Below are 27,770 nucleotides of genomic sequence, written 5' to 3' on the forward strand. Positions count from 1 at the left end.
CATCATGTTACATGTTTGTACTATGTGAGATCTTTATATGATTTACAATAAGGTATTTTAACAAGAAGTTGCTTTGAAAAAATACACTTTGTCTGTGGGTGTGTTTCATAAAAGAAACAATGAACTAAGTGTTTTATTTCTGCATTAAAATTCAAGTATGCAGCTTTCAAATCAGTTTTCCTTATCAAATATTTCCATAACAGGGACATGATGGTTGTAAGGTTTATTTATCCGTACAAACAATGCATACACAAGACTGTATATTGTTTGAAGACTGCAATAGTTTTCTAATTTTACCATCTTTATAACAAAATGTAACTAAATTCAACATTTATGAAAATATAAATCTCTGTGTGGGTATTCCTTCCCAACAATACAAAGTTTACATAAAAACATTCAATAGGATCTATTAGTTGCAGACAAGATAAGAAAATCATTCAGTTCACTTGATATACTATATTGTTGTTTCAACAAGACATTCACACACTACTGTATCCTAGCTTGGCATTCAATTGTTAAGGTTCTACCATTTTGTGGCACATAATTCTAAACTTCCATAAAAACATGTATCACAAGAAAAATATAGGAAATCTTGTAAAGGACATGCCTATGTTGAAAAGGTTATGGACACATTTTTGTTAAAATTCAAAAGTATTTTTGCTTTACGGTCACAAAAATTGCATTACGAGTCATAATGCTAGTTATAAAGTTGGTAACATTCCTCACACAGGAAGTATAAATAAAACACATATAATACGTTTTAGAAGAATCGAATTGGAATTCAATAGAACCTTTGGATATCTGTAAGTTTTTACTGAAAAGTTGAGGAATAATACAGGAATTCTGCTAGTCCCAGAGTGTTTGATATTCTGGTCTGTGTACAACACAGGAAAGTACAGGAGTAATACTAAGGCAAATGTCTTCAAACATGATGTGTTAAGAGGCTCTCTTTCAAGAAAGCCTCAAATTTTCAGGGACTTTTAAGATATCACGTTGCAGAAAGACACAAGAGGTCAGCATTTGAACACAAACATCAAAGTGGACAAGTGTTTAACTGTTCATCTGCAAACGTTCTTTCTCTTAGAAAACACATTTAGTACATCCAATTCTCATTTGCACTGTGCAATGCACAGAAATATGCAGCATTACTGAGGAGCTCAGCAAGTATGGTCTGGTAAGTGTTTGAGTATCTGCTATCATGCAGAAACTAGAAACCTTTGCATGAAATTCGGCAACAAACAATAGTATTCTGTAGAAGACTTGTACTTGCTCTGCTCAACTCCGGATCACTCTTTGTCTGTATTACACTGCCTCTTTTCACTTATTCTTCTTTAATGCTATATTAGGTGGAAAGACTGCGGTATATTTCCCATTGTGCATCCTCCCCCAATATATCTCTGCATCTCTATTACACACAGCTACATAATGTTCACCCCATTGCACACAACTCGGTGGCTCCACTTCCTGAAAGCAAACAGCTGAACTGAATAACTTCAGCATGGTTCACCTTTCTATTTTCATTTATAGAAGTTTCACCTTTGGTAACAAAAATAAAAATAAACAATTAGATACAATGTGTCACACTATAGATGTACAAAAACTATTGCTAGAACGTATTAGGGCACTGTCCTTCCATTATTAATCTCTGGCCCAAGCAGTGCTCAAAATGTGGAAGGAAATTCTGCAGTCCAGTCTTTGAAGAAACGTAACTGTGTGTGTGTGTGTGTTTGTTTGTCTGTGTGCATGCATGTTCGTGCATGTGTGTGCTTGCGGGCATGCATGTCTACTTGTGTGTGCAAACTTTTTTGTCATTACTATAGGAACAACTTGAGATACCAGTGCATCACTCTTTGTAGTCCTTAGACACAGCAAGTTTCAACAGGGCACATATGTGGCAATTCAACATATCTACCCAAGATACATTATGGGAGGATGCCATCAGTTGTCAGCTGTAACAGCATGCCCTCTGCAGTCTATTGCAGAACACATTTTATCATAGCAATAGTTGTACTTTTTGGATGGTGTCGTGTCTGTTGCCTCTCCAGAATCAGATACAGTAATTGGGCTATCCCTGGCAAAGACTTCAGTGGACTCTCTCCAGAGGCAGTCTGCTGTTGTCTTATAACTGTAATGAGTACACTTTGGTCTTACAGGTTGTATTTTGTTGCTGAAAATTTGGCGGCTGTTTGAAGTAGCGATTTTTATTTTCAGTGCAGCGTCGACCCTATCTACTACTGTGTAGATACTAATGCTCCCATCATCAAAGCCAATGATAATGTTTAAATGTCTTTGTGAGAGGGCAAGACATGTGGGGGTTTTATAAAGGGAGCAACCACCTATACTCTTACCATCAGCAAGCCTCATAACGATTAAACTTGAGACTACGCCATCATCCTCCTCATCTTCCCCAGAGCAATAACAAATGTACACCAGGTAACGCCCATCTGGAGAGAGTTTCTGTTGCCAGATGATTCCCGACGCATGAACCACACGAAGTTTGCCACTGTGCAGATCCAAGACATTGATATTTTCATCCCCACGAGCTAAAATTCCTAGTTTTCCATTGGGAGATATTAGGAAGTCCTCCAAGTTTTTCAAGAAGTTATTTGGAAGTTGAACTCTTCTACAGACTGCTTCTTCTGCGAGGCTCCATATATTCACAGTCTCAGTAGATGTTATGAAAAGCACAAATTCAGGGCAGTCAGGGATCAGTTTGAAGTTGACAATAGTTGTGCCATCATCACAACAAAATTTCTTGGTAATGCTTCCTGTCCAGAGACTTACAGCTAGTAATTTATTCTTTGTCATCCCCACTAAAAATGTATTTGCTGATGTTATTGAGGCATTCTGTAAGGCTGTTAAAATATTGCAAACTTTGTGCCCTGTGGCCAGTCTCCATACCCTTGATACATTTTGCTCACAAAGTGAAACTACAAACTGATCATTATGTGTAATCAGCAGCTGGGATATTCTTTGCCCGTTTATGCGGAAGAGATTTTCACCGGTTGCAGTGTGCCACACATACTGGCTACACTTGTCATCTGATGTTACCATTAATTCACCAGATGCTGTTAGCACACAATTTTCAACAACACCTTCATGCTTGAAGATACTGTCAATGTATCCTGTACTAAAGTTCCACTTATACACAGCGTCAGACCCATCGAGTATATAAATGAAGTCTCCTCTCCCTGGCAGCACCACTCTTTGGATAGCTTTCCCAGTTTTATCGATGTTGGACATAGCAGTTATGATATCCACATCCCATATAGAAAGGACACCACTGGTGGTTAAGGATAGCAGCATGTTGTGATGATTTGATTTGACCAATTTGATTATGTTTCCTGAGATTTCCTGTAAACTTGCCATACATTGCCCTGTGTCTCTCCTCCAGACAAAAACAGATGAGGTATTTTCCATGGAAGCAATTATACAGTCACAGTTTTTGGACAGCACTGCAGATATGAAGCGCTCATTGCGTCTTGCTCGAAACTTTTCAGCTACCTTCCACATGCTAGTGTCCAGAAGTTCTAAACTCAGTGCCTTGCAAATTAAAATTGCACTTTGGTCTTCAGAAAGCTCGATGCTGACTACTTCACTCTCTTCCCTCCTGCAGTCAAAGTCCTCTGTTAGTTGAGGGTTTGTTATTTCATCAGTATTCCAAACTGAAAGGCTGCCCTCATTGTCCACCATGACAACTTCTTGGGCAATATCGAGTACAAGAAGGTATTTCACAAATCCACCTGAAAACTCTGATGTCACTGTTGAGAGCTTTTCTCCACTCCCTAAATGAAATATTGTGGTGGTATTGAGGTATTGTCCACAAAAGGCATACAGTCCATCAGGAGAACACTGAACACATGTAACCTCATACCAACAGTGGAAGTGGTACAGAGGCCAGCCATAAAGGAGGTCTATCACAGTCACATCTTTGCTTGCCTCAAGCCAAGCCAGTGCATGGGTGCTTGAAAGAGTGAATCCATTTATTACAGTGCAGGTTGCGCCTACTGCACCATGTTTAGACCCCTTTATTTCTACTTCCGATAAAAGACATGAATTCAAGTTGTCGTATATCAAAAGTGTGTTATTTGTTGTGGAAACAACAAGATACTTTTCATCAATGGTGAGCTTCATACCTAAAATCACAGACTGAGCTGTTGTAATTTGCCTTAGCAGCTGGCGGGACTCAACATCCCAGGTGCTGATGGACCCATTCTCCAGTGCAGAGATGATAGTACTTGGGTTATATGTTGGAAGAACCTCGGTAATATGCAAATGACTGGATGACAGAGAGAGTCGTTCAGGGCTGTATGTTACATCCATAGAAGAGTGCAAAGGAACAATCGAACAATACTTGGGGCCATCCTTATCACATTCCAAAAGCAGTTGTCTAAATTTAGGTAGTGAACTGACAACTGGAAGAAGTCTTTGCTGCAGTTCTGCAGAGAGTGAACCTGGAGATTTCAGTATCTTGAACTTTATACTGCGAAGGGTGTTTGCCAGAAATTTTAACTCCTTCTCTTGTGAATAGTTGTATGCCATGTCAATGTCAGAAAGTGCTTTTTCAAACTGACCTATTTTGATCATGGTATAAAGCCAGCTAAAATTCATGGTAATTCCGTACAAAAGATCATCTGTTTTTCCACTTCTTGTCAGGTGATGTAAAAGTTCAGTCATTTTTCTGTGATTGACAAAAAAGATATCTGGCTCTAAAGGATTGCACTGGAAAACCCAAGGTTGATCAGGGGACTGTCTGTCAAAAGATGTTTGATCATTATATGGTGTGTCTGGATCATTGGTACTTCTGCTTTCATTGTCGATGAAGTCATTAAAATACTGAGGCTCGTTGTAAAAGGATTTGTTTGTTCCACCTGACCAAACACCTAGAAAGTATTCAGCCATAATACTATGCATCTCTTGTAAATCTTCGTCATTGCTCAGATACAGTTTCTGGGCAATAAGATGAAGATGCCTATTTGCCCAGACAAGAAGAGTCACGTTTCGTATTTGCCGTTCTATGAGATATCCTGTTAGATCCTCTTTGAGCGTTGCAATGATTAGATATGGTATTCTCAATGGATTACGTGGTTTGACACTTGACAGCAATTCATTCATAACACTATTGTCAAGGGCTAAAATGTCCTCCAATTCAATTTCACTAAGACCTGTTTTTGCCATTGTAATGTACCCAAGGGCCCTTGACACCAGCCTTGGCCCACACTTGTTTTCAAGTGATATAAATAATTGTTCAATGTTTTCATGAACAGTGATACAAAGTGAAGAATCATCAACATCCTTGTGAGATCTCCAGGTCCGAACTTCCCTGAAGGTTAGATTCACAAACATAGGCAGAGTGCACTTGGAGAATGCTTCATTTACGTAAATTTGCTGTCCGGAAGTGACCTTCCTTTTAACACGTAGCAGCTGATGTTTGAGTATTTGACTGCACATCTTACGGTCTCTTGGAATCAACTCTATGTAGTTATCATCTTCATGTATAAGGCACCTTAGTTTTTGCAGGATCCCATGTTTGTTTGGCAGTGTGGACAAGATGATCCGTACCGTTCGAGGCAGATGACTGGGAAGCCACCAAAGTTTTCTAGCATCATCGGTCTCTGGAAGCTGCTCAAGGCTGTCAAATATTAGGACAAGTGGTCTGTGAAACAAAGACTCATTTAACAAGTTTATGAAAAGTTCTCGAAGTTCCAGGATCTTTTTAGGGAAGCACTGTACTAGGCAACGATAGCTAATCGATAATTGTTCACAGATGCTTTGAAGTAAATTCTTCAGGTCTGTACACATGTCTGTTGATCCAATAAATCTCACAAGCACGACCGGGTCAGATTCAGGTCCCAGTTCATCCTGAAGCCAGGAATAAGCCTGTAATACAAAAGAGAGATTTCATTTGTTACGTACTATGTGCGTGAAGATTACAAAGTTATACACACCAATAATTATCTATATTTTAGTTTAACTAAGCTTTATATTAATATATATAACAATATTAATTTAGAGTAGGGAAAATAATCTGAGAATATGACTATACTCTCTAATCTGCAGAAAAAAAGTGATGATACAGTTTGTATTGTTCTGAACGTGGACAATGCTTTTCCTCCTCATTTGAGGTTGTTTTCTGAACCCTTCAATATCCTGTATAAATATATGGTCTGCACGGTCTGCTTTAAAAATATAGGGCCTATGTACTAAAGGTTGGGCAGCAACGCAGGTGATGTTTTTACACAGACTACTATGTAACCCAATCTTCATTATATACTGCAACTGATGTACAAATCTGTTACATTTCAATATGACCATAGCACAGGATTCTCAGAACCACAGCCCTAATAATATTAAAAATGTATTCATTGTAAGCTCCACTGAAAAGGCTGCAAATAGAGAGATGGATGCGTGCAAGGGACAGCAGACCTCCATCTCTGCATTTTTATTATGCCTCTTTTTAAAATTCCAGCCCATATACCTGAAAAGAACAGGGATACACTCTAAAATAAAAGAGGCATTCTGAAAGTGTAATCGGGAATCATAGAGCTCTCCCCTGGACAGCTGACTTCAGCCTTTAATGCTGATAGCCCACATTGAGAAAGTAGAATCTGTATCTTTGGGATGGTTTTTACTTTGTGAATGAATACTTCTAGAAATGTGGTTGTTAGTTGATTGGGGTATGAGCTCTGGACAAGCAGCACCACACCTCTAGTCAGAGTAAGAGGCAGGCAACACCTAAATTAAACCGTGCTCACCCTCTAGTAGCTTGGTACAGAGCAATCAGGCTAAACTTAGAGGCAATGTGTAATGTATTTGTGAAACACTTCAAACAGTAAAATTGTGAAAACATCACGCACAAAGATCCATACCAGGTTTATATAAACAGTGTCGATTTTATTCAATAAAACAAGTGACAAAAAGACAAAAATCCAATTAGTAGAACTGGAGATATTGAATGGTAAAGTTTATAGTGAAAAACAGCTCAAAAAGAAAAAAAAGCTATTGACGGATACCTGGTAATGCTGGACCAGGAAAAAGTCACAATGTCCGAAGACCACAATGGAGTCCGGGCCGGATACAAGGACCCAGTCAAGCCCACTGTACAAAGTACTTTAAATCCTGGTTGTGGAGCTTTGCCTGGATTTGCGTTGAAGATGCATCGAGCAGCAGAGGCAATGCGCCAGGTCAGAGATGCAGCAAGACAGCGGTGCGAGGTCCTGATGAGTCGACATCAAGGATCCTGTCAATGGGGCTTGTGATGTGTGTGAGAAGTTAGCCTGGCATATGATGTCCACTAGTTCTAGTGGGCACCTTGCACCAGTCTAATCGACCCTTATTGATGGTGGTTGTAAAGTCAACCTTATAGAAAGCTATCCTAGTGGTAGCATGAACCAGCAGTCATCAGCCTAAGTCTTCAGTAGGCGAGTTAAGCAAGTTGTTTTACCATTTATAATCCCTTGAGTACCAAATGAAAGGACACCACACAAATTATATATCAAATATATATGTATTTATTCTAAACACAACCCATCTGCACTCTTTATGAGGCCAGAGGTAAAAATACAATACAAGTTACACAATTAATATACGATAAGTTGCACAGTATACAGTATACCATAGGGGCCTCACAAACCATATACTAAATAGGCCTGGGCGAAGCACTACGCTACGCTCACATAGTTTTCGCAACTTTGCACTACGCGAGCTGCACGTAGCACCGTGTGAACACGCGTAGCGTAGCGTAGTGCAGTGGTCATTTTTTGCTTGCTCGCGGTCTTCAACATCAAGTTGCCGATCGCGAGCATGGAAAATAAACCTCCCTGTGAGATTTGTTTTCTTATTGCGAGTGGTCAGGTATGCCCGCGACCGTTCTCGATGAGAAACTACCAGTCCGCGTTGAGAAAGCTGCCGCTCGAGGAAAAATCTCCTTGAGCGGCAGAAAAACTACAGCTCGCACTGTACAAGATGCCGTTTTCAAGGATTGCACAGTGCCGGATGCTTGTCCGCACTGTGCAATCATTGAAAACGGCACCTTGCACAGTTTGAACATGCTACTACTCAGTTCGGATAGTGCTACGCGTAGCTCGCGTAGTGTGAAGTTCACTTCGTGTAGCTTCGCGAAGCGCTACTTCGCAAGCTACGTCAGCCCTAGTACTAAGTAAGTGGTATAAGAACCACAAGAGAATTAGAAAGTAGGCCTGGGGCCTGTGGAATCGCTGGGGCTACTTTAATCGACCAAAGGTTAGCAAGTAGGAGGTCCACGGGAGACGCGTGCAGTGTCTAAACACAGGTGCGGGTTAACTTTGACTTGCTATGGAGATCATAAATGTTACAAATATACAATTTAAGGACACTTCTGGATGGACTAGGATGGAACCCTTTTAAACTAGGACACTTCGAGAGTCAAGACCCACAGGAGCACTGAAGTACTCGTGTTACCTCACCCAGGGAAGCCGGGTGCATAGGTCTCTTTTCGTGTCGGGTTTCGTCGTCGTTTTCAATGGAGAGCTGCAAAGAAAGGCTGCAGGCGACCAGAGGAAAAGTGTCCGGGTGGATCCAAGGGTGGATCGAAGATATCAAGAACCTGAAAGCAGAAGGGACAGAGTCTGGGTCACTAGCCAGTGACCAGGAAGGAACCAGGCGATGTTGGATGATTTCAGGTGAAGTAGTCAATCTTGTCGCTTCAGCCAGGAGGCATCGACGATGACCAGGCGCTGGATTCGAGCTGTCCCACAATGGATCTAGTTGACTGCAGTGTGGGTATCCGGATTGGACCCAACAAGCCTTGGCAACCGCAACCCACGCAGGATGTCATGATTGGCTCTGTTGCAGACCAACAAGGTCTGTAGCGTTTTGCAGGAACGCTGGAGCAACCAGAAAAGTGAGTTAGTTTCAAAATGGAGTCTTCAGGGGGCTCACTAGCCAATGGACTAGGAACAGGGAAGACGCATCAAGCTCAAATGCAAAAGCGGGGCCCACGGAACACTCGCAGAGTGTGGGGGCCTGGGCTTCGGTGCAAATGGTGCTCGGGGCTGGGGCTTCAAGCACCCCAAAGCACAACTTCGAGATACCTCGTTGAAGGAGTGCAGCTTGCAAAATGCAGGATGTCCAGGAGTTCCGGTCCCACGTCTCTTGTGTCTCCCACGTGTCTCAGCTTTGCTGTGGATGTGGGTTGGGTCAGAGATGTCTGGAAGTCCAAGTCCTGTGTTGCAGATTCTTCGGGATCCGGTGGGAGCCTCGAAAATGCAGACCAGCAAAGTTGCTGTTGGTGCCTGTTTGAACAGGGTGGTCACTCCTTGACCACAAGGGAGATATCTTCCATCATCCAGTCAGGATGGAACGTGGAAGGTCCAGGATATGTCTTTTTTAAAGATTCGTCCAGGGTAATCTATTCTCCTAGGGACACAAAACCCTGTCTGGGGAGGTGCTGGCACCTGCCTGGACAGGTAACCTATTGTCCAGGCCTCCCCTGCCGGGATTTCGTCCAGCAGCAGGAGGTCAGACTCGTGTCTTTGGCAGCAGCATCCATTTTGTGATGCTGAGGCTCTGTTTAACTTTAACCGGGTAAACCAGTAGCTACATGTCTTTTCACTCTAGAAGGGTGGAATGCTACCCCGCCGCCAGGACTGGTGGGGTGGGTAGTATTCCAAAGTGTTTGGCACCTTACATGACATGTTTTGATAAAGCCAAACCAAAGTTAGCATTAACCACGAGGATTATAATGCACTTAAGAGTATATGGTATGGCTATATCATAGAACAGCTATAAGGAGATGGCTACGAAAGCTGCAGAGGGGCTCAGCTCATGCTAGTGCACCCTCTCACATAAAACCAAGCACTCTGCCTCCAGGATTGCTAAGGCCTGCCATAGGAGTGACTTATAGGTGTATATGAGTCTATATGTATATATAGATATAGGTATACTATAGCTAAGTAAGGGGTGATTACACCACCTTACCCAGGCTCTGTGAACAGACCTGTAGTGTCAGTTTCGAAGGCAAACCAGGGGTGGCACAATACATGCTGCAGCCCCTGGTAGGCCTAAGGTGCACCTATGCCCTGCATACCTGTGGTACACTAAACAGGGGCTCACAAGGTTGACCCAGTAACCAATCTGGTATGTACCTAAAGTACATGGAGTCCATTTTATAGAGAAAGCAGATAGACTGGGGCCCTGAATAGCAGGGTCCCAGGTCAACTAAGTCGAAAACCAGCAAAACACCAGGAAAGAGTGAGGGTAACCATATAGTCAGATTCCACCTTCCTACAATGTGAAGCCTGGTGTTGAGGACACGGGGCACAATTGAGGTGATGAGTTATAACAAATGTAAATGTCCAGTATTTGTAAAGTGCGAACAATTACCCGAAGGTGTCAAGGCGCTGGGGGCCCTTGGGACGATTAAGCGAGCTAGTGCTCAGAGTCACATGGTGCTGGGCTGGTCTGCCACCGGCACCGGGGATTGAACAGTCAACCCCGGGTTCCGGCGTCAGTTGCCCTGCCTGCTGCGCCACACCTCTTCCACTTGGTTCCGATGAGCAGTGATACTGTGACGTTTCTGCGTCGACAAGGCTGCTGTTGACGAAGTATGCAGAGAGCATGCCCTGCAAAAAGCGCATTGCTGCAGAGGTTCCAAAGGCGATGCATCAGTCTCAAGATGTGAGAGGCTGCGGTGATGCAAGTTTATAGCAACAAGCCCAATGCACACAATAGCGATGATGCATTGGTTCTGCTCGGGGATGCATTGCTCAGCAGAGAATATGAGTTGGTTCAATCAGTGACACTTATAAAGCGCGCTACATACCCGTGGGGTCTCAAGGCGCTGGGGGGGGGGGGAGCCGCTACTGCTCGAACAGCCAGGTCTTCAGCTTCTTCCTGAAGGAGAGGTGGTCTTGGGTCAGGCGCAGGTCGGTCGGGAGGGAGTTCCAGGTCTTGGCGGCCAGGTGGGAGAAGGACCTTCCTCCTGTAGTCGCTCTTCGGATGCGGGGGACGGCGGCTAGGGCGTGGTTGGCTGATCGGAGGTGGCGTTTGGGAGCGTAGAAGTTGACTCGGCTGTTGAGGTAGCTCGGGCCTTGGTCGTGTAGGGCTTTGTGTGCGTGGGTGAGGAGGCGGAAGGTGATTCTTTTGTTGACGGGGAGCCAGTGAAGGTCTCGCAGATGTCCGGAGATGTGGCTGGTTCGTGGGATGTCGAGGATGAGTCTGGCTGAGGCGTTCTGGATCCGCTGGAGTCTCTTCTGGAGCTTGGCGGTGGTCCCGGCGTAGAGGGCGTTGCCGTAGTCCAGTCGGCTGGTGACGAGGGCCTGGGTGACGGTCTTCCTGGTCTTGGTGGGGATCCACCAGAAGATCTTCCGTAGCATGCGTAGGATGTTGAAGCATGCCGAGGAGACGTTGTTGACTTGCCTGGTCATGGAGAGGGAGGAGTCCAGGATGAAGCCCAGGTTGCGTGCATGGTCTGTCGGTTTGGGTGCGGTGCCCAGGGCGGGAGGCCACCAGGAGTCGTCCCAGGCGGAGGGAGAGGAGCCCAGGATGAGGACCTCCGTCTTGTCCGAGTTCAGTTTCAGGCGGCTGGTCGTCATCCACTCAGCTACCTCTTTCATCCCTTCGTGCAGGTTGGCTCTGGCGGCGGCGGGGTCGTTGGTCAGGGAGAGGATCAGCTGGGTGTCGTCGGCGTAGGAGATTATGCTGAGGTTGTGTTTGCGTACGATGGCCGCGAGGGGGCTCATGTAGACGTTGAAGAGGGTGGGGCTCAGAGATGATCCTTGGGGGACGCCGCAGATGACTTCGGTGGCCTCTGACTTGTACGGTGGTAGGCGGACTCTCTGTGTTCTCCCGTCGAGGAAGGAGGTGATCCACTCCAGCGCCTTGTCCTGGATTCCGACGTTGCTGAGGCGCCGTACTAGGGTGCGGTGGCAGACCGTGTCGAATGCCGCGGAGAGGTCTAGGAGGATGAGGGCCGCTGTTTCTCCATTGTCCATCAGGGCTCGGATGTCGTCGGTGGCGGCGATGAGGGCGGTCTCGGTGCTGTGGTTGGCTCGGAAGCTGGACTGTGAGGGGTCGAGGGATCCGTTCGTCTCGAGGAAAGCGGCCATCTGCTTGTTGACGGTCTTCTCGATGACTTTGGCTGGAAACGGGAGGAGCGAGATGGGGCGGTAATTCTTGAGGTCGGTGGGGTCCGCTGTTGGTTTCTTGAGTAGGGCGCTGAGTTCGGCGTGTTTCCAGCTCTCGGGGAAGATGGTGGTGTCGAGGGATGTGTTGATGATGTCTCGCAGGTGGGGTACGATGACAGCGTCGGCTTTGTTGAAGACGTGGTGAGGGCAGGGGTCGGTCGGTGATCCGGAGTGGATGGAGTTCATCGTGCGGATGGTGTCTTCGGTGCTGATCGGGGTCCAGGCGTGGAGGGTGGTGGTGGGGGGTGGTTGTTCGGTCATGGTGTGCGTTGGTTGGTTGTTGAAGCTGTTGTGTATGTCCGCGATCTTGTTGTGGAAGTATGAAGCCAGGGAGTTGCAGAGGTCTTGCGATGGGGTGATGTCGTTGTTTCCTGCGCTGGGGTTGGAAAGCTCTTTGACGATGTTGAAGAGTTCCTTGCAGTTGTGTGCGTTGTTATCCAACCGGTCTTTGAATGCTGTTTTCTTGGCGGCGCGGATCAGCTGGTGGTGTTTCCGGGTGGCAAGTTTGAAGGAGGTCCTGTTGTCCGGTGTCGGTTCCCTTCTCCAGACTTTCTCGAGGGCTCGGCAGTTCTTCTTGGAGCTCTTGAGTTCGTCGGTGAACCATGGGGCTTTCTTGCTGCCGGGTCTGCTGGGCGGGGTCCTCAGTGGGGCGAGTTCGTCCGCGCAGTTGCTGATCCACTTCGTGAGGTTGTCGGCGGCCTGGCTGGGGTTCGCTGAGCTGGCAGGAGGGTGCTGGCTCAGGGAGGTGGCGAGCTGGTCTGCTGTGATCTTGTTCCAGCTTCTGCGGGCGGTCTGTTGCTGGTGGTGGTGGGTCGTTGTTTTCTTGAAGGTGAAGTGGACGCAGCTGTGGTCCGTCCATTGAAGCTCTGTGGTGTGGCTGAAGTTGATGTCCTTGCTGGATGAGAAGACAGCGTCGAGTGTGTGTCCGGCGAGGTGGGTGGGGGTGGACACCAGTTGCTTGAGTCCCAGGTTGGTGAGGTTGTCGAGCAGGGTGCTGGTGTTGCGGTCGTTGTTGTTCTCCAGATGGAAGTTGAGGTCTCCCAGGAGGATGTAGTCAGCGGAGGGGAGGGCATGTGGGCTGACGAAGTCGGCGATGTCCTCGCTGAATTGTGTGCGTGGTCCAGGGGGTCGGTAGATCAGGGTGCCTCTGAGGGTGGTGTTCGGGTTGGTGTGGATCTGGAAATGTAGGTGTTCGGCGGTGGTCAGGGAGTTGTCGGTGCTGGTCGTGAGACGGATGGTGCTCCTGTGGATGATGGCGATGCCTCCTCCCATCTGGTTGGCGTTTCGGTCCCTCCGGACGATCTTGTAGCCCTCTGGGATGGCGATGGCGATGTCGGGAGCTGAAGAGGCGTTCATCCAGGTCTCTGTGAGGAAGGCAACGTCTGGAGCTGTGGTGTCGAGGAGGTTCCAGAGTTCGATGGCATGTCTGTGGATGGAGCGGGTGTTGAGCAGGATGCACTTGAGGTGGGTACTGCTGGTGTTCGGCTTGGTGGGTGCTGGTGCGAGGCAGGTCCGGATGCAGGTGAACTTGCAGGCGTGGCAGCTGAAGGGTCCGTGGGTACGTCGTGGAGAGGCTTGATGGCATTCTGGGAGTCGGCCGGTGTTGAGAGCGGTGAGGGTGGCGGCGGAGTACGTCAGGCGGGTCGGTCGGGGTCTTCGTGGGCCAGGGGTCCTGGCGCTGGTCGCGATCCGGTCGCGGACGGGCGTAGACGGGCTTACCTTTGGCGCGCCTTCGGCGCACAATCGGCGCGCCCGCTGCGCGTGACCGCTGCGCGTCCGCACGGTCGCCATTTAAGGCGAAGTGCGCGGGTGGGCGGAGCAGCTGGGAGGCGGGAGCGGGGAGGGAACAGAAGAGAAAAAGGGGCGGGGCCAATGGCGGTGGCGGGAAGCGAAGGGCGGCGAGGTAGGCGGCCAATCAGGAAGGAAACTGGACACGGCACAGGGGATACAAAGAAATTAACAGGCACAAATTTAGGGCAAAACAGATAAAAACGGCAAAATACGCGAGCAGACGGCAGAAACAGACAAGCACAAATTTAGGGCAAAACAAATAAAAACAGCAAAATACGCGAGCAGACGCAGAAACAGACAAGCACAAATTACGGGCAAAACGAGGAAAAACAGCGAAATACGCGAGCAGACGGCAGAAACAGACAAGCACAAATTTAGGGCAAAACAACTGGGAAACCAGAGGGGAGCGACCACGGCGTCAGCGAGGCCGGCGGCGAGGCAGAAGGCAGGCAGAGGGGAACACACGCAGCAGCTGGTGGCCGTGCGGCGCGGGGGTGTCCCACAAGTTAAGCTGGTAAACACCTTAGGACCACTTACAAGAGTCCGGGACTATATTAGCACCACTTGGCAGGGTAGACTCAAGTATGGCAGAGTCCAAGTGCAGGTGTTGGAAGCCTGTTATGTCCCTGAGGCTTCAGATCTGGAGGCCAGGCAACTAGCCCTTGGAGTCACTTTCAAGTGATTCATGTCAAGTCCTTCTCACCCAAGTAGGGGGGCAGCATGCCATCAGGTCAGTACAGCAAAGCAGGAGTCCACACGTGTACTCAAGTGGTGGTGTCTGAGGACAAGTAATTATACCCAGTGGTGCCTTTGAAATGGCGGTGACTTCAAAGACATGCCTTTGAAGTGCTCAGAGGCCCTTCCTTCCTGCCCTTTCTCCAGACTCACCACAGAGGGGTATGCAGCCCTTTGTGTTTAGTATTAAATCTGTTTATTGACAGAAAAAGACAGATACAAGCAAATATTCGTGCAATACATAACCAAGACAGTAATGTGACTCCAAGTAGCTCAAACCAAGAGCTGACAGTATCGCAAAATAGGCACAATATCACAACTGGCTTACTGTTGCAGCTGAAAGCTTTGTCCAGAAGGGCATGTGAGTATCCAAACATAAAATCAACAACTCACCCCCCCTCCCCAAGCCCCGCCCCCCAACCTACCCACCCACCAACCATGTTCCAGGTCCAATATCCTCCTGCTTTTGCCCTGTAGTCTAACTGGGCGGTTCTCGGTCTCCCCCCTGTGATAGTCTCAGAAGACGCAGATATCTGGGACAGGTAACTTCCCTAAATTCCGTGGCCAACAGAGCTAAAAAGGGTTGCCACAAGTCTGGGTATTTGTCCCCTTCCCCTTTTGCAATCAAGGACAGCTTCTCCATACCCAGTATGTTCCAGAGACAAGCAGCCCTGAAAGGTGGGAATGTGTGTGGTACACCAATAGTTTAGGACATTCTGTAGAGCGGAGCCCAGGGCTATGGCCATCAGCCGGCCCCGGCGGGCACGCAGCGGGTAGGTAATGGGATTGGGTAGTCCCAACAGCACATAAACCGGGAACCTTGGGAGTGTCGTGTCAAAATGTGTGTCTACCTCGTCTAAGACGAGCTTCCAATATTCCTGTAGGTGAGTGCAGTCCCATAACAGGTGAACCAGGGATCCCCTCTCACCACACCAACAGGTCAATTCACGCGAGCGATCAATCTCATGAAGCCTTTCCGGGGTGTAGTACCAATACGTGGTGAATTTGGTAAAGGTATCAGTCAGGCCCATATGGTAGGCAGAGTGTCGAGCCCGATAGCAAATGCCCTCCCACTCTTTATTGCTGAGCGTGCGTCCCAGGTCTTTCTCCCATCTTGCCCTCCCTGAGTTGTAGGTGTGTGGGTATCTGGCTAGCAGCATGCGGTAGAGATCTGAAATGAGCTTCCGATCCGATTTCCTCGATAATAGGCAATATTCGTACGCACTGAGTCTGCCGTTCACCTCTCCTCGAATCTGTCCATGGAGCGCCCAGTGTCACACCTGAAGATATCGAAGCCGCTCCTCCTCGGGCATGTCGAATTCCCGCCGGAAGACATCAAAGGGAATGACTCCCTCCGCTGTGTATAGGTGGAAAAGTACCCTGCATCCCGCCGGGCCCCAACGAGCGAAGGCCATTGTATCTTGGCCAGGGCGGAAGTCCGGGTTATTCAGAATGGGTGTCAGTGGCGATGGAAAGGGTGTCAACTCATGTGCACAGTTCACGAGATCCCACACTTCCAGTGGGGTCCTCGTAATATACGAGGCGTAGAGGTTAGGGGGCTGGTGCTGCCTTCGCAGGAAGGGGACTTCTTGAAGCGTGCGGCCCACCACTGCCTGGTCCTGAAAGAGCCAGTGCTTCTCAGACTCCCACTTGCTCCATTCCACCAACGTTCGCAGTTGCGCTGCTTGGTAATATAGCAACAGATCCGGTAACCCCAGACCTCCACTTTCCGGGGGCAGCATTGCCAAATGGAGTTTCATCCTTGGCCGCCTTCCGTTCCAGATGAACTGCGCTAGTTCGGATTGTATCTGGCGAATCCAGCCCTCCGGGGGTTTCAGAGGTATGGTGCGAAATATGTAGAGGACCTGCGGTAGGATCGTCATTTTAATGGCCGCGACTTTGCCCAGCCAGAATAGCGGAAGATGTCTCAATCTACCCAGTTCTGACAGGACCAACTGCCGGAGCCGAGTATAGTTAAGACGGACCGTGTCCTGTTAAGTGGCCGCCAGCTGAATCCCTAGATAAGGGATAGCCTCCGAGGCCCAGGGGAAGGGGAAGAGTCCCTGCAAGTGGGCGTGGGTAGGCGCAGCCAGGGAGAGATCCAGTGCCACCGACTTGCTCAGGTTAACCTTAAAGCCTGACACCCTTGCAAAAGTGTCGAGAATGTCAACACAGGCCGGCAGAGACTCTCGGGGGAAGATAGTGACAATAGAACATCGTCAGCATACAAACTTATAATGTGTTCAAAGGCCCGACTTTTATCCCGCAAACTGAGGGGGCAAGTCTCATAGCCTGCGCCAACGGCTCCATGTAGAGAGCAAAGAGCAAGGGCGACAACGGGCACCCCTGTCTCGTACCCCGCTTGATGGAAAAGCGGGGTGAGGAGCAGCCGCTGACGCGTACTGTCGCCAAAGGCCTCGAGTAACAATTCAATATCCAAGTACGGAACCTGTCCCCCAACCCGGCCCCCACCAAGACCTGCTCCAGGTACGGCCAGTGGACTCGATCGAACCCCTTCTCTGCGTCGATCACAAGCATCATATACTCCCCTTTCGTCCGCGTAGCCTTTTCTATCAGGTGCAGCGCCCTCTTTGTGTTGTCCACAGTTTGCCGCTCCGGGATGAATCCGGCCTGGTCAGGATCAATCAGCCCCGGCATAAGCGTGGCGAGTCTCGCCGCTAGTATGCTTGTGTACAATTTCAGATCTACATTCAGTAGTGGCACTTGGAGTGGTCTTTCCCTGGTTTGGGGATAACGGTGATGGTGGCGTCTAGTAGGTCTTGCGGAATCGCGCCCGGCTCCGAGAAAGAGTTAAAGAGGGTAGTAAGCAAAGGCGCTACCTGTGTGCAGAATGTCTTATAAAATATGGCTGTGAACCCGTCAGGCCCCGGGGCCTTTCCAAGTTTAAGCTTAGAGATGGCCGAGATGACTTCCTCGGGTCTTATGCTGCGGTCCAAGAACTCCGCCTGGTCAGGTGTAAGCACCGGAAGCGGGGAAGATTCCAAGAAAGCCTCGACCGCCGCGAGATCTAGTGTGACCCCGGTGTATAAAGAGGCATAGAAGTCGCTGAACGCGGCTGCGATCTCCGCATCCTCCGTTGCTAGACCTCCATCCTGTTTCCGAAGCTCTTTTACCGTGTGACGCTGTCTCGTTTCCCTAAGCGCCCGGCCCAATAAATATGTTGCACTCTCAGAGCAGCAAACTCTGCCCTATCCTGGTCTAACGCACTCAGCTGCTTCCTGACCACTGTCAGTTGCCTCCAGATCCTGGGGGCACACGTCCTTTGATGAATGCGTTCTAGCTCCTAAAACTTTTGTGTGAGTTTGTCCCTTTTATGCGCTCTGACTCTGTTCTCGGCTGCCGATATTGCTATGAACTCGCCCCGGAGAACTGCCTTAAGGGCTGCCCAATGTGTTGCCGGCAAGGTGTCGGAGATGCTATTGTGGTGCAAGTAGTCTTTGATCGTTCCTACTATTTTCTCCACTGTCTTTGCGGTGTAAGAGTGTGTTGCGCAATCTCCAGCAGCGAGTAGGACGCGTCACCGGGAGAGAAGGAATGTCGCCGAAAGGACGCTACCCCTATGTCAACAGTGGACGTCAAAGCCCGAAGGGAGGTGGAAGCTAAAAAGTAGTCCAATTTCGCGTAAGTGCGGTGTGCGTTTGAGAAGTATGAGTATGCTCTTGTACCCGGGTGGAAATCGCGCCACAGGTCCACCATACCCAGCTCCCCCAACCTAGCCAACCCCCCACTGAAGAGGGTGCCCGCCTGTGTGGTGCGCTGCGTAGATCTTTCTAAAGTGTTATCTAGTACCAGGTTAAGATCCCCACCAATTAGGATATGTCTGTCTGTGGAGGCCGTCACTTAGCTTAGCAGTGAGTGAAGGAACTTCTCCTGCCCCTCGTTGGGGGCGTAGACTGAGCAAATCGTGAATTCAGACCCCCCAGGGAGAAGCGGTAGGAGAGCAACCTTCCCTTAATCTCCGCTCCCTTCTGTAGTACCTGCCCTCTAAATCGCTGCGATACCAGTATCGCAACCCCTGCTGTTTTACCCGAGGTTGATGAGAAAAATTGCTGTGGGAAGCTACGTGCCCTCATCCTAGCGCAGTCCTTCTGTAATAAATGTGTCTCCTGTAGAAGACATATATTGGCCTTCTCGTGTTCTAGACATAAGAGGACTGCCCTCCGCTTGACCGGGTTATTGAGCCCCCTGACGTTCAGGGCGAGAATTCGCAGTTCAGAGGGGGGCATAACCTATCCCCAACCGTGACTGCTTCACCCACCTGAGGCCCACCGCCGAAACGGCATAGCTTCTTAAAGGTCGTCCACATTCTGGCCAGTGACGCAACCTGTTGTGGCCTGCGACAATGCTCTGGAGACTCGCCTCATCATCCCTCTTTGGATATTCTAGGACCTGGAACCCCACCCACCCCTCCCCACAAACCCCTACCAACCTATCCCCCCCTCTCCCTTACCCTTTGCCCTACACCCTCCCGTCCCCACCCCCGCTCCCACTGAACCACAAACTTGAACATGAAGAAGTAGAAAACTAGACATTTATCCTTTATCTCCCATCGATGATTGGTCAAAAGGTAATACGGGGTATATCAAGTCAATTTCTTCCTCCTTTCCCCCGACCGACGACCCCGAAATAGACACAATAGGCCCCAAACGCCTCAGGATCCAGGCGAACATTCAGCCCGGCTGCTGGGAAGTTAAGTCCGCTGCTGCTGCTTTCACTGCCGCCCTCTGACCATCTTCGATCTCCATCTTTGGCGGTTTCTTAACACGGCGCCGACCCCGTTGTTGATGCCATTGGAAAGCTGAGTCTCCCGTGCCCCCGTGGCGCTCATTCTCCTCTTCCGGCGGGTCTATACCCAGCACCTGACAAGCCTCTTTCAGAGAGTGGAGTTGGTATAGTTTATTGTTCAGTTTGAACACGATCCTGAAAGGGTGGCCCCAACTATAAGGGATGGCTTGTTGCTGAAGACAGCTCGTGACCGGCTTGAAGCAACGTCGTTTCTGCATCGTGAGTGCCGATAAATCTTGGAACAGGGTCGGCGAATGGCCACGAAAGGAGACTGGGTGCATCTGCCGCACCTTTTGTAGAATTTCTTCTTTAGTGCGGAAGTCCTGTACACACACCAAGATGTCAGTGGGGAACGCTGTCCTGGAACGCTGGAGTCCGACCCTGTGCGCCCTGTCAATCGTGAGCATTGCCTCCGCCGGGCGACCCAGGATGTGGTTGAAAAGTTCCCTGGTAAATTTAAACAGGTCCTTGTCATCGTCTGACCGTGCCACTCCTCTAATACATATGTTATGCCATGGAGAGCGGTTTTCAAGGTCTTCGAGGTGCGCTTGTAGGTCCACCTGTTGATCATGCAGTCTTATAATCTCCTGCTGGAGCGCCTCCGTCTTGACATCGCGGTTATCTTGTTTCATTTCGAGCTCCGCCACCCGTTCCCCAATGCCGTCCATATCTGTCCGCACCATGCGGATCTCATCCGAGAATTCTTTTTTGAGGGTATGGATATCTTCCCTCAGGGACATTAATAGGGACTCAAGGAATGCCTTTGTGATGGGTTCCGAGCCCGTCACCTCCGGGTCGCCCCCTCGCACTCCTGTGGACGAAGTGTCCTTAGCTGTAGTGGGCCACTGGGCCTTGGAGAACACCTCATTGACTGTCTTATCGTTACGGGCCATCGTTCCCGACATCATGGCCATCCCGAGACAGGAGGAGTTTCTCCTTGGGAGCCTTCCAGGCCACGTACCGTCTCCGGGGTACTAGACGGTTGGTATGATCCTCGCATGCGCCAAATCCTGGACACTCTTGAGCCCCCGTGTGCACCGTATCCGCCGCCCAACCAACAGGGGCCGGACCGCCGCCCCACTCCGCCCGTGTCTGCACCACCTCCCAGGCGTCCGTCCGTAGCACCTCTGCTTCCAATCGTCCATGTGAGGGCCGCACCCCCAGCAGGCCTGTAAATATGCTATAGCTGTCACCCATCGAATGCTTAGGACTGCAATGGGTGCTGCGTGTCACTCCCTGTGCCACTGGGGCCAATGGCCGGCCCCTGCCTTCCAGACAAAGCGGCTACGTGGCAGGTCCGCAGCAGCAACCAGGCGCTGTCCCTGCCTGTTGCCCCACGTGGAGAGCGGGCCGGGCCTGCCGTTTCCGCACCCATCCCTGCCAAATATAACCTCGAACTTCGGGCTCCCGGCCCGGCCGCTATTCTATGAGTCCTCTGGCCTGCCCCCAAGGCAGATCCCGACCTCGAGTCTCGCTGCAGGCCCCGCCGATACAAGCTTAGTCCCCCGTGCGCGGGGATGCCTTCCAAGCATGATCGCCGCTCCCCTCTCCTCACCTCTCTTAGCCTCTGGGCCAGAAGCCGTCCCCGTGGCGATGTGGCAGGTCCGCAGTAGCAATCGGGCATAGCCCCCGCCGATGCCTCGCGCTGGACGTATGCACGGGCCGGACCCGCCGTATCTGCACCAGACCTCACGTAGGGCAGCCCCGAACCTCGAGCCTCGGGCAGGTCACGGCCGCGGGCCGCACTGTAAGCCTCGCGGCTGCGGCTGCTATGCTCGTCTCGTCTGCTCACCTTCAGTCCCCCGCTGATTTCTCAGGCCCCTGGGGATGCCAGGCTGGCTGTTGGGGTCACTATGAAGAGGCTCCGTTAGGCCGGAGCCCGTGCTGTAGAAGGCCGGAGGAGCGAGCTCGGAAGGACGCGTCCGCTCACGCCGCCATCTTGGCCACGCCCCCAGCCCTTTGTGCTTAGACAAGAAACAGCCTATTCAGGTGTAGGTGAGCCTGTTCACAGTTCCTCCCTCCATCCTGCCAGAGATGGCTCATTGACCTACATCTAAGCTCTCATTGTGTGTGGCTGTCTACGAGGAATACACAAAGACCAACTGCCAACTACACCTAGTCATATGACTAAATAAAAGGCTACAGGCACTGGATGGCTAAAGCAGGCCCTTTTCAGAATGGCAATTTAAAATCCGACTTTGCCATAAGTTTGGATTTTAAATTGTGATTCCAGAGACACTAAACGAGAACCCATTATATCTTACTATTTGAAAATTACACTTAAAAAATGTAATAAGGTAATCCTAACATTATCCTATGGGAGATATAGGCCATGCCTTGGTGAAAAACGAGTTGAGTTTTTCAATACCAGGATATGTAAAACTTAAAATTACATTATGCTTTTTAAAAACATTGCACCCTGCCTTATGGGATGACCAGGGCATACACTTGGGGTGCATTATATGTACTTAAAAGGGAAAGTTTGGGCATGGAACGAGGTTTATTTTACCAAGTCGAAAAGGCAGTTCAACTGCACACACACAGGCTCTGCAATGGAAGGTCTGATTACTGGTTAGAGGGCTACTTAAGTAAGTGGCACAATCAGTGCGGCAGGCCCATTGTTAACATTTAAATCACAGGCTCTTGGCACACATAGTGCACTTTACTAGGGACTTACAAGTAAATTAAATATGCCAATTGGGTATGAGCCAACATTATCATATTTTGCAGAGAGAGCACATGCGCTTTAGCACTGGTTAGCAGTCCAAAGGGCAATAAAAATGTTAATATTGAGAACGTTGATATCAATATGAATAACAATACATTCATTTATAATAACAAAAAAGCTCTTTATTTATGAGATTGCCCATTATGAACTCCACGTCAGCCATGACTCAAAAATACTAGTTAGGCAGGCTCTGAGACCCATGCCTGAGACCACTGATTAATAAGTCATGGGTGGAGTGGCACATAGCTGGCAGACAAACACATGAATGGGAAATCCCAATTCAATCCCACAGACAGCCACAGTGATATCGCAGTGGTCCAGGGAGATTGGCCCCAGTAAAAAACACATGGCTGGATGGGTATGCATGCTCCCAAGACCCCATAAAGTCAGATGCCACATAAAGTTAGGAACATATAGCCAATCAGGATACAGCACACACAGTACACACAGTGATCATTTGCTCCCCATGCTGGACATGCTGACATCATCCACTGGCCGCATTATGTCCACGCAAGGTCGAGGCCCACCTGGATTCTCCATCGAATAAATTAATTCATGACTCCGAAGACAGCAGTTCACATTCTTTACCAAAAAAGGTTCACCAGAACTGTTTATTACATTCAATGAATTGTATCCAAACCCATGTCAGATCTATCGTAAGTTGAGACAGTCCTAAGATCCTATGCGTATTTTCCAAACGCCTCTTGTCTCTTGTTTTCCTCAGGAATTTCATGTTAAAGCAATAAAAATAAATGCAGCATAAAGTAGAAGGAGGAAGGCAAAATGTTTGGGGGTGATCCCACAATAGGGGCCATTTTCCAACACAATCCCCTTCCAGCTTTAAGGATCGGTAGACTAATCAATACCTTGATGGAATTCCCTGTTTAGTTGATAGAACGTGGACAATGGCCCTCTACTGTAGGGGCACTTGTCAGCTCTTTGCCACTTTTAACTGAGTTCAATCCCTAAGATATACTCTCCTGAGCCACTGTACAGACCCATGGGGAACCCTACTCCTCATGTATCGACCCCATCTGTGGGGCACCTAACCTGAACTTCCTCACAGATGTATCCCAGTAGGCTGACTGTACCACAATGGGCAACAAAGTGATGTGGACCATTCCACTGCTTGGATTAGATTTCGTCCCCAATCTAACAAAATCTCTATCCCTAAGGAAAATAACCAAGGAGGAGAGGATGTGGCCTTACAGCCAGGGCTGGTGCCTTTAGAGCTGGATAAACAGGTTTGAGCCTCAGCGTTGTCTCAGCATCCTGTGATTCTGGGCAAATCACTTAACCTCCCCACACCATTTCAGGGATACCATGGCCATAGGGTGGAAGAAGTCCTCCCCATGGTCCTGAGTCACCATAAACACCTGGCCGGTGTACTCTTCTGGGGTCACTAGCCTTTCCACCACCATAGTCTGGCTAACACTGGTGTGCTTCAGAGCAGTGACTGGGACCCCATTCATTTCCACCTGGAGGAAGAGATGACTCATACCCTCAGGGATTCACCTAAGGGAGATCATGGCATGTTCTATGACCTGCCCCTGGGGACTACTTACCCCTAGAGCCATAATGGTCACCCCAAAGAGGTCCCAGTGGTGGGTTGGTTTTTTGGACAAACAGAACCCCCCTACTTGTGTCCTAACTGAAAGCACTCAAAGCAGCTGGGTTGGAAATGGGACACCCTAGGCTACCACTTACTGGAACCACCCCATGTTTCTAAGATGGGGTAAGAGGGCCCTTTGTCCACCTTTACTCTATTACTTGTCTGGGTAATTTTCAACCTCCACTCACTCTGCTGGAGGGAACCTGAACCCCTCTTCTTGGGGTCGCTACCAAGTACCATCTAGGACACTATGGTGGTAGCCTAGAGGTCTACCTCCTCGACAAGCTTCCAAGGGTCCAGTCAGCTTACTGACTTGAGCATATGCTCTCTCATAATTAGATTGTACAACCCATTACATAATCATGTACTTTGCAGCCCATACCCAACCAATTAGTGCCTTGCTGTAGTAACCCTCAAAGTATGTAGGACTAGTTGGGGAGATTCTGGCTGTCCCTGAACCTTTGGCAGTACTTCTCAGGGGTCAGTCCAAACTTTGCCATCAAAATAGATTTCTTTGGCGTCCCCAACCTTTTAGAAGTGCGCCTTGTTCCACAGTAGGCATGTTCTTACACAGAACACCCTCCCCAAAGCTCTTATGGGACAATGTGTACCCTCATGTTTACCTCGAAGGCAGAAAATCATTTGTCTAGGCCATCTTCCACCACATATATAGGTGCCAGATCCCTTGATGTACAAACTCTTTTGTCTCCCTCAGACACTGCGGGTATGCTGTCACCGTCACTATTGGAATCTGCCTGTCTGGCTTTGCTGTTCAGCTCTTTTAGACTCAGTTCATGAGCCAGCAATACATTCTTTTCCTCTATGGCTCTCTCTGCCTTAGCTATCTTTGCCTCCAAGGGCTGGTTTCTTTTCCTCCGCCTCCATGGCCAGTATATTTTCTTCCATTTTCACTAGGCCATCCTCAGTTTGAAATCCATCTCTGCCCTCCTCTCCGCCAGTTCCTCTGGGGACAAGTTGTGGAACGATTCACTACTCCCTGCATTAAAAGGGTTCTCCACTTCAGGGGTTATCTCATTACCTTACACTGTAGGTGGTTTCTCAGAAGGGTCCCCCACAGGCCCCCATCTCATCATCTTCACCTGTTTTTTTGAATGTGTGAGGTGTGCTTCTGCCCAGGCCCTTAAAGCCTTTTACAATTGCATCTTCCTGTTGGTGCACTTAGCAGGAAGCCCCCTCTCCTTGCAGAATTCCTTGAGCTTGGACATCCATGTTGGCTAGCTAAAACTTCATCCTTGCAGGGGTGGTTTCGGGTCCAGGATAAAGAAATACGATTTTGGAGACCAATATGCCAATCAGGAAGAATTTTAAATTCAAATTGGTCTTGGATATGGGATGGTATTTTACACCAAATCAATTTATGGAACTGCAGAAACACAAATCCATATCTAACTGCTGATCACCAATGTTAGAACTTGGATAGTTGGTTTACTGGTGTATGAGCCCTGGTCAAGCAGCAACCGCAGTCCTAGTCAGGCTAAGGGGCAGGAAAACCATTAATTAACCTGTGTTTACACTCTGGTTGCTAGGTGGCAGCATATAAAGTATTTGTGCAACCCTTCAAACGTTAAAATAGTGTAAACTCCACATAGAAAGATCCAACGCAAGGTTTAAAAAATGGTGTAGAGTTTAATAAACAAAATAAGACCAAACCAACAAAAACCAAATTACTTGAACCGTAGATATTGAATTTTATACATGGACAAAGACACAAGTTCTGGCTGACTGCGATGGAGTGTGGGCCAGCTACAGGGACCCAGTTATGCCCGCTGAACAAAGTACCATAAATCCTGGTTGCATAGCACTGTGTGGCTCTGCATCAAATATGCATTGCGTAGCAGATGCGATGCATCAGTTTGGAGATACGGCAAGGCTGCGGTGTGAGGTTGGATGCATTGAGGATCCTGTCAATGGGGCTTGCGATGCGAAGTCTGGTGTCTAGGATGCCAGGTGATGTGTGAATTTGGATGAACAGTGACATTGGGATGTGGAGTTTCTGAGTCATCGTCAAGGTTGCCATCATTGAGAGAAGCGAGGAGATTGCGCCGGGAAAAGCTTTGTGCATTGGCAGGTCCGAAGGCAATACGTTGGTCCAAAGATGTGGGAAGCAGCAGCAATGCAAGTCAATTGCGATAGGTCTAATCCATACAACAGCGGCGATGCATCGGTTCTGCTTGGGGATGCGCAGCTAAGTCAAGTAGATGCATTTGTTCTGCTCAGGGATGCATGGCTCAGGAAAGAAAATGCATTAGGTCTGCTGGAAAGCACCTAAGGCTCACTTCCAAGGGTCCAAGACTGTGGTTGCACCACTTTCCAGGTTAGACTCACAGATGGCAGAGACCAGATGCAGGGATTGGAAGCTTGTTATGTCCCTGAGTCTTCAGATGAGGAGGCCAGACAACTAACCCTTTGCGCCACTCTGGGTTCTGGGGTCAAGTGATACAGACCAAGTTCTTTTCACCCAGGCAAGAGTGAAGCTTTTTAGCAGGTCAGCACAGCAAAGCAGACGTCAAGCAGAGCAGCAGTCCAGCAGAGTGACAGAGGTTCAGCAGCACAGCTGTCATTTTTCCTAGCAAAGTATCCACAGTTCCAGAAGTGTACTAAAGTGGTGGTGTCTGAGGTCTAGAACTTATACCCAGTGGTCCTTCCTTCCTGCCCTGGCTCCAGACTCACTCTAGTGGGGGTATGCAACCCTTTGTGTGTGGACACAACACAGCCTCTTCAGGTGAAAGTGCCTGCCAGAGATGGCCAATTGAGACACACCTAAGCTCCCTTTGTGTGTGGCTGCTTAAGAGGAATACATAAATCCCAACTGCCACCTACAAGCAGTCTTGTGATCAGAGACAGGCTACAAGCACCAAATGGCTAAAGCAAGAAAATGCCAACTTTTTAGAAGTTTAAACAGGCAAGAAATGCAACACTGACAAATCCTTTGCAATTTTACTTCATTTGTGACTGCTGTAATCAATAATAATGGTCACCGCTTATTTCTTGATTTTTAGTTATATATATATAAATATAATTAGACCAGATGCAAGATGCTGAGAGCAGCTCATGTAGGAATAACGTTTGGATGGCGGTTCTGCTGGAAACTGTGGAGGGCATAGGCATGATGTAATGTCTGGCAAACTGACTGAATAGGGACCTCATGGGCCCTCTCCCTTCCATACTGTGGAAAGTACAGGTGTGCTTTACCTACATAACCTGGGGCTATGCCCTGACGTACATTAGCATACACTGGAAAATACCACACCAGAGGTACGTTGTTAGAGGAGATGAGAAAAGCTGGCCTTTTTACTCTATAATAGCAAAGTTCTAGTCTATCCACCACACTGTAGTAATTCAAACTCAATGCTTAAACTTCATGGCAATAAAGAGCAAACTTTGAGGCATGGCACCAGTCCACTCTCTTGTTCCCGACAAAACCAGAAGTGCAAGTAGACAGTAGGAGGTTCTTTGATAAAACTATGGACACACGGAGTCAGGTAGAGCAATATGGGGATGGTCATACTGGAAATGTTGATGAGTGGACAATTGCAAGCAAGTGGTACTAATAACGAAAGCCCGGTTGCTGGGGAAGTAACCGACTACTGCACAAAGAAATAAAAGCAGGAAAAGGAGCTGTCTTAGCAATGACAAGTGCATCCAAACATACACGACATAGGGTTGGACTCTGGTTCGGACATTTCTGCCTCTGAATCAGGCCTTTTGCTGGCCCATGAAGATGAACTGCTGAATGTCATGCCTAGGACAGCTAATAATGTGGAATGAGAAGTGTGGCCTCGCTTCCTCTAGCAACATGACAGGTAATGCCTTGCAATTGGTGGATAGTGCCTACATGTGTGACATATGTGAACTGTAAAGAACAGAGTGCTGAGTTGTATCTGATGAGCATCTTGCAGTATAAGAGAATCCT

General features: G+C 48.6%; 1 protein-coding gene across 1 annotated transcript in view; it reads right to left on the minus strand.

Annotated features, from left to right (window-relative positions):
• Window positions 1-212: 212 nt before the first annotated feature.
• NWD2 (NACHT and WD repeat domain containing 2) overlaps window positions 213-27,770 on the minus strand; it is a 715,806-nt gene continuing 688,248 nt past the window's right edge. The window contains exon 7 of the mRNA XM_086964001.1: window positions 213-5,880. Within this exon, the coding sequence (XP_086820127.1) occupies window positions 1,939-5,880 (3,942 nt within the window). The 3' untranslated portion in view covers window positions 213-1,938. The remainder of the gene's footprint in view (window positions 5,881-27,770) is intronic.

This window comes from Lissotriton vulgaris, chromosome 3_2, assembly GCF_964263255.1.
Source record: "Lissotriton vulgaris chromosome 3_2, aLisVul1.2, whole genome shotgun sequence".
NCBI classification, from domain to species: Eukaryota; Metazoa; Chordata; class Amphibia; order Caudata; family Salamandridae; genus Lissotriton; species Lissotriton vulgaris.